Genomic DNA, 7566 nt, shown 5'->3' on the forward strand with positions numbered 1-7566 from the left:
TCCAATCCTGTGTTTCTGTAAATGTACTTTGTGTGACACACATGCGTGTGTATCTACAGAGAGGGAACAAGGCCTTAAGTCAATCAGCTTTTTACCTCTGTAGTCTCATGCAGTTTGAGTAGCCAGTAATGAGAGCTTTAAGTTGCTATGGATACTGACTGCCTAAAAGAAGGCCTAATAGGAGTAAAGGTGTACATATTATATTATATTATATTATATTATATTATATTATATTATATTATATTATATTATATTATATTATATTATATTATATTATATTATATATTGGTTTTTCGAGACAGGGTTTCTCTGTAGCTTTGGAGACTATCCTGAAACTAGCTCTTGTAGACCAGGCTGGCCTCAAACTCACAGAGATCTGCCTGCCTCTGCCTCCTGAGTGCTGGGATTGAAGGTGTGTACCACCACCTGCCCAGCAAAAGTGTACATGTTTAAGGGTGGAACCCAGGGTTGGCGATTATTTTAGGATGGAAAGGACCCCAAACATAGTTCTGGTTCATCCTTAGCGTGATGGACAATCAGTCAATCTGTGACTCTGGTCCTACACCGCTTCTCTTGCTAAGCCCAGCCTCATTCTAGACTGTTTGTGAGCTAGCCAACCGCACCTACAGACAGGGTGAAGAAGAGGATGTTAAGATGAGAAATCAGAATGCCCCCGCGGTGTCTGTCCTCCAACATTGGAAAGATGTACACACTACTCACGTACTGACGATAAAGAATGTGCTGGAGGGGAAATTCTTGTTAGGAGACAAAGGCTGTTATTCAAGCACTCAATCTGCAAAATGAACAGGGCAATCGGCTACGGGTCTGAGGTTCAGAAGAAGTTTTGAGGTCAGAGGTGTGACCCTCGTCACCCACAGTTTAATAAGGGGTTTAAAGCAAGGGACGGCATAACGTAGGGAAGGGCGAGAGAACACAAAGCAGGTTTCACAAAGCTAATATTTTACAGAGAGGGGAGAGGACACAGCCAGAAGACGAGAGGATGGGAGGGTGAGGCCTCAGAGGCCTGCAGAGGGCATGGCTGGACAAGAACAAACAGCCTTTAGGGCAAGGAACTCCACAGAAATGGGAGAAAACAGAGAACATTCTCGTTGGATTTGCCTCCAGGGGTCTCACTGGCAACTTCAGTCAAATCAGGTTCAGAGGTCAAGTGGACAGGCAAATCCTGGACTACCAGGAATAATAGAAAGCAGAGATCTGGAAACATGAAACTTCATGACATAAATCTGTGATGGTACGGGGGAGAAGAAAAGTGACGGACCAGGCAAGGGGGTGTCAGAGGAAGATCACATCACGACAGACGCCACCCATCAGGGTGAGCAGACAGGGAGGCTGAGAGTAAAGGATCCACCCAGGGAATGGGCCTTTGATGGATGCTTCTGTCCCTAGGGCTGGGAAGTGGGATGGAAAGTGTACTGGAGCATACTCATTGACATGTTTATGGGGGAAACTAGTCTGGATTGTTTGGCTTCCTCTCTCTTGTTCTGGAGTTCTGCGGGCCTGAGAGAAAGAACTAGGCTTCCATAGGAAAAAGATGACAGGCCCTTGACAGCATGGAGGCCTGGGTCCTGACTCAGATATGGATATACTGGCTTCTCAGACTGTGAGAAAGGATGGGAGCCGGGAAGGGTTTGCAGTCATGGAGAGCCTTACCGCCAATGCTCTGCCAAGTCCCACATAGCCCTTGGCTATGGGGAGCTGGCTATGGAAATCTGAAGAGGCTGGTGAGCCTCGCCACAGACTGGTCACCTCAGAGGTGTGTCTCTAGAGAACAGTCTGCATCACTAAATTTTAGGAAATGGAAAACTCTCAAAAAGACAGTTTTACCAGAATCTATAGGTTGGGGAAGGGGCAGGTGACCCATCTGTGGATGGGACCCAGATTGTTGAGAATTTACATCTCAGGGAGTAAGGGCCATTAATATAGAGAAACGAGGTGTGTTCCCATCTGGGGAAAGCGGGAATTTGCTGACTACAATTTCTATGAGGAAATCTCATATGGGAGCTGTTCTTCAGGAGCACCAGGGACCGTCTGGGCTCTTCTCCTCCAAGACAACCTAGAGACAAAGGCCCCTCCAACACAAAGCCTCCTACCTAGTCAGCCTGGCTGTCTCCAGATGCCCAAATACTTCAGCTGCTTTAAAAGTCACCAAGCTCCTTCCAGAGAACAGGAGTCCAGGCTACATTTCCAGACCGTGGGAAAGGCCAGGCATCTACTGATTGGCAAGCACCGGGGTAATCCCAGCAGAAGGAGCTCATCCTGAGTCACTTCTACGAACTGAGCATCCACCTCTAACTCTCTTTGTGTTACGTGGATAGCGTTATTGAACCCATGCTATTAAGCAAGCCATCCCCCACTCAGCTATGAGAGCGATGAATGGCGTCACCGTCCAGCACGGTAGCCAGAAGCCCCAGATGGTGATTTACATTAACTCTTAAATGCCTCAGTCATAGGCACCGTGTTTGAATGTGAGACAAACACAAAGGTCCAGTGGCTGATGGGCTGGACAGTGAAGACAGGACATTTCTGTTTCAACAGAGATATGGATCTGCTGCTGGTTGGTGACACCATCCCAGATCAAGCTCCCTTCCCAGTTCCCTGCCCTCTTTTGCTACTTCGTTAGTATTTCTTGAAGAGCACCAGGGAATGTGAGCCTGAATCCTATGGCCAGCTTTCTCCCTTCTGCGAGTATGCTAACCACCAGCACTGCTGGGTCACCAGAGTTCTGAGGACTTCCTGGAAGGGGAGTGTCCATGTTCTAGACAGAAACAGGTAGATGGTCTCTCAAATACACTGAGGAAAGAGGTGTCCTATCAGCTACCATCCAGAAACCCAGGTTATGGTCACAGGTTGATTGACAGGAGGTATAAAGGTCACAGGAACTCCAGGGGACAATGAGATGGGTCCTGGTTTGGCTTAGCACACGTACCTTGCTTACTAAGGAGGAGAGGGAAGTATTTGTGAGTCTTGACATCTATGTAGCTGAGAGCCTCAACAGTCTCCTTGGGGACTTAGGGGAGCCCCTTCCTTTGAGGTTACTACCTTGTTTGGGTAAAGGGATAGATAATCCCTGGAAAGGAGAGCTCAGAGAATTCGCAAGGTCTGAGGGGGTTCTAACTGGAGAATCAGGAGGGCTCTGAGGGAAAGAGCAGGGGGCCTACAGGCTGTGGTCCCCCATTCTCCACAAGCCACTGGGGGGCAGGGTGGGGCTGAGCACAGGAGGCCTGAGCCAGCAAAAGGGAGCAGCAGGAGGAACAGTCACAGCTGTCTTGTCACACGTGGTCCCATTTCATTCTCACAACCCCAGGAGCAGGGGTCTCCTTGCCTCCACTGGAGGGTAAGTCATGTTCCAGGCCACTCGATCAACAAAGTAACCCAGCCCTGACCCCAACACTTATTCACTGACTCTCTAAAAATCTTAAGGATTTATACTACCTTAACTAGAGTTAGACTATAAAGCTAGGGCAGAGTCTAAATTCCTGCGGAATTACCCTGAATGCAGAGGGAGAGTCACAGCTGGCCAGCAGAGAGCGCTTTACATCTCCACACTAGTCCGAGGCGCACGCTCACTGAGAAGACTGGGGGTAGCAGCGCAACTCATTAAGCGAGCACAGTGAAGCTCACGGATGCTAATGCATATGTGATGAGAATGTTTCCGGGGAACAAAAACCATGCCACGTGGGAAGGAACCAAACAAGGCCAGACTGAGCGGCCGGGCACAGCTCCAAGGCTCTTCCAGAACATCATCTTAGTCTCAGAATCAAATCTGGGAAGTAGGTGTCGTTATCAGCACTGGGTGACAAGCTAAAACAAGTAAGCTTTTGCATGTCACATATGAAAAAACAATAAACAAACAACAACAAAAACCCCCTGACTCCTGTGCAAAGCAGGCTGCTCAGAAAGCCAAGCAACGCTGCAGGGGTCTACCATGTGAAAATGCAGGGGCAGCTTTCTATGTCCCAGGATGCCTGCGGAGAAAGGAGGTCTAAGCCTGTCTCTCTGCATCTGAGAGCCAACCCCCAGCTCAGAACTGCAGAAGGAAACTGGAGTGACCGCCTTGGGGAAAGCCTAACACAAATGGGCCTCTGCTCTAGGCTTTGAGGCACCAGAACAAGCTGCCAAGTCCCACCGGTGCCAACCCCTCCCCCAACACACAACAGACAACTGAAGCCACCTACGTGTCCATCAACCATTCATCCGCAGCCACGCCCCTTTCTTTAGTATTCTCTGAAATGCTTTAGCTGACTTGAGGGGAAACTCGGCTTCTTGGTTATGATTTGCAAAAGATGACCCAAGGAACCAAAACCATAGCTCTTGGCCCCCTCGAGTCCATGTCTGTCCTAAGATGCCAGACGAAAGTGTATGGTATTGACATCTCCCAAGAAGCCACAAGCAGCCAACTGAAAAGAAGATACAGCCTTCACCCCAACAGATGACTTCACAAACGGTCACTGCCCTGCACTCAGGGGAATAATGCAGGCTGACAGCTGTACAAATCCTCCCGAGCAAGCCAAGGGCAGGAGGAGGCTGCCGTCAAAGTATGGAGTGTATCCCCGTGAAAGTATGGAGTGTATCCCCATGAAAGTATGGAGTGTACCGCAAGTTGCCAGATCTCAGCCTGGTGGGCAATGGTATGAAGCCAACTCACCATTTGATCCAGTCGAGAGAGCTGCAGAGAAAAAAAAAGGGAACAGCATAAATAAACACACATTGTTTTATTGTTAAATTGGGACGTCAACAACTACAACAAAAAAAGCCAAATGCTCGAAAGGGGATCAACTTCTTTTCTAAACATCCATCTGTCTGTCCTTCTCCCGTATAAACATCCACATGCCAAGGACAAATGGTTCCTTTACCTCATTTCCCTTTCTGAAATGAATGATGTAATTATTGACGAAATTCACTTATAACGTATACTTATGTTTTAATTATCAGTGGCAACCAGCCTACCTATCTTCCTTCTTTCATCCTTTCTTTCCTTCCATTTTTGGTAATTATTCAGAGATATATTCGCTGAGAAGTAGCAGGTATTTTCTACTGCCTGCCATTAAAAGGTTACATTGCCCAGATGTCTGGAAATTTAAGAGGTTTGTTATAGCCTGTAGCCCATGTGCGGCGACATGGAGTTTCAACTCCGAAGGACTCAGTTTACCTCTTTCACACTGTGAAATTCCCAACACTAGAATGTGCTAGAGGCTGGTACAGTAACTATAACCTATGTGATGGAAGACCATTATGCATGAGGTCCCAGCATTTGTGAAATTCATAGTAACATGACTTCCTGATACAGAACCGAATGACCAAGAACAATATGCTGTTTATCGCAATTTCCAGTGATTCTGAGCACAGATGTTTACGTATGGAGCCATTTTCCCTTTTAAAAGCTTAAGATTTAGAGTCTGACCCGCACCCTCGTGTAACAACATACCTGAAAGCTTGGGTTGTGTCTTTTTCTTTTTGCTGGAAACTTTTAAGAACTCGTCAACAAGCAAGTCATTAGCACAGGCTCTCTTGTCAGGGTCTGGTTCAAAACACTTCAGGATGAATGCCTTGGCCTCGGCAGACATGGACTCTGGAATCTCTGGGTGGACCTTGAACATCCCCACCTGAAGCAGATTCAAGAGCAGAATGAGTCTCCTGAGCATTGATCCTCTCTCTCTCTCTCCCCGCTCCTTCCCCCTCCGCTGTCCCCTTTTTCTTTCTCTCCTTTCTGTGGCCCCAGGAATTAAACATGTCCTGACACTGAGCTGTATCCCTAACCTGCTTGTGTTTTGTCTCCAGGTGACTTGGAATGCACTTCCTGTAGATTAGAGACAGCTTACAGAATGCTTTTCTAATGTTTCGAAGGATGTAGGAAGAGTAACTAGCTGAAGAAGTTCACATTACAAACTATGAAGACAGTCCTTCAAAGACTGAGAACTAACTCATTAGCACACCCTGCACTCCAAAAAAAGATATTTGTTGTGATCACTGATTTGTTCAGAATAGCAGAATGCCAGATATTGTGGGGCTGGAGTTTTTCCATTTGCACATCTTACTGAATCCTCTCAACAACTTGGCGAATTAAATATTGTCTATTTTATACCAATGAGGAAAATAGGCCTTCAGTGACATGAGGTTGCATCTTGATTTGTTTTGCTTAAAGCCCATGTTCTTTCCTCTATTGCATAACTGGTATTTCCCCATCTCAAATCACCAGAATTAAGAAATATTTAAAAGCACTTTGAAATTAAAACATATTACAGTTAAGAATCTACTTCCTACCATTAGTATTTAAAAAAAAAAAACTTAAAGGAGCAAGTGAGGCGGCTCATTTAAAAGTGCTTGTCAAGCAAGCCTGAGCACCCGAGTTTTGATCCCTGGAACTCAAGGTGGAAAGAAAGAAGTTGTCCTTTGGCTTTTACATGTATGGGTCAGTGACTAAAGACACCCACATACTCATACTCTCTTACACACATGCAAAAAATAAATATAATGATCTTTTCATGTAGTTTTGATGTATATAAATGTTGTCTTATAAATAATAATATATTTGTAATAGCCATATAGCCTTTACTTTATATTAAAAATAATTCTAGGTGCTTTGCATAGATTAGCTCTCATATTGCTCCAAAAATTCCTGTGAGAGATCATCTTATTCTCTCCATTCTGTATCTACTGAGGATATGGAGGTCAGATAACTTGTCCAATGTTCCAAATACCTTGACCATGTTGAAGCCTGTATCAGAATAGGGTCAGTCAATGTCAACAGCTAGATGAGCTAGCCTGAGACAGTGGAGCTTCCCATGAACATGTAAGGCTGCCTTTCAGCGATGGAGGTGTGCTAAACTATTACATACTAACCACTGCAGTATGGGTCATGAAGCAGCATTTCTTCCCAGCGTTCTAGAGAAGTCTAGAGAATGGCCAGAGACAGGCCAGGACAAGAGAAAGACACTCTTGCCTCTCATTGCTCTTGCAGGTTTGATTCTTCATGTTCACATCAACTGTGTTCTATCAGCTTTTCAACAAGCTTAAAGGAGATCACATTATGTACAAACGTGGAAGGTATGTAAGAAACAAGGGACCCTTGCAAGAAGCCATCCGCAGAGGGAGTGAGGGCTGAGCTGTGGCGGGCAACAGGCTGGGGATAACGGATGTTCAGAAATCTCTGCTACAGAGCAGACACAGAACTTGGCTTCCTGGGAAACAGGCAGCCTGGCTGGAGAAGATCATGGGGTCTCAGGCACGGCACTGCCTTACCCAGACCTCAGATTCCCAAATCTGAGGCCCCTTTCTTATCACTGCCCTCTACGCTGGGGTGGAGTGTGCTCTCACTTCCTACAATTAACCCGTTGCTAAACACACTAAACGAACAGACAGGAAAATAAGGTTGATTTGCTTAAGGTGGTAATTATACCCTTTATAAAAATGGATTCTTTAAACACCGGTGGTAGAGAAATAAGGAAAATAATTAGATGTGATTTCTAAGTAGATTTAAATATTGTTTTGAGAATATTTGTATGTGTGTGCACGAACATGTGTGTGCATGTGTATGTATGTATGTTT

The 7566-nt window shown here is 45.8% G+C and overlaps 1 protein-coding gene across 1 annotated transcript in view; it reads right to left on the reverse strand.

Moving 5' to 3' along the window:
- The window catches only part of Map3k5 (mitogen-activated protein kinase kinase kinase 5), a 206024-nt gene that overhangs the window by 27726 nt on the left and 170732 nt on the right, over positions 1–7566 (reverse strand). The window contains exons 20-21 of the mRNA XM_005360963.3: positions 5447–5624; positions 4667–4687 (exon numbers count right to left, since the gene is read on the reverse strand). Of these exons, the coding sequence (XP_005361020.1) occupies positions 4667–4687; positions 5447–5624 (199 nt within the window). The remainder of the gene's footprint in view (positions 1–4666; positions 4688–5446; positions 5625–7566) is intronic.

This window comes from Microtus ochrogaster, linkage group LG4 (assembly GCF_000317375.1).
Source record: "Microtus ochrogaster isolate Prairie Vole_2 linkage group LG4, MicOch1.0, whole genome shotgun sequence".
NCBI lineage: Eukaryota > Metazoa > Chordata > Mammalia > Rodentia > Cricetidae > Microtus > Microtus ochrogaster.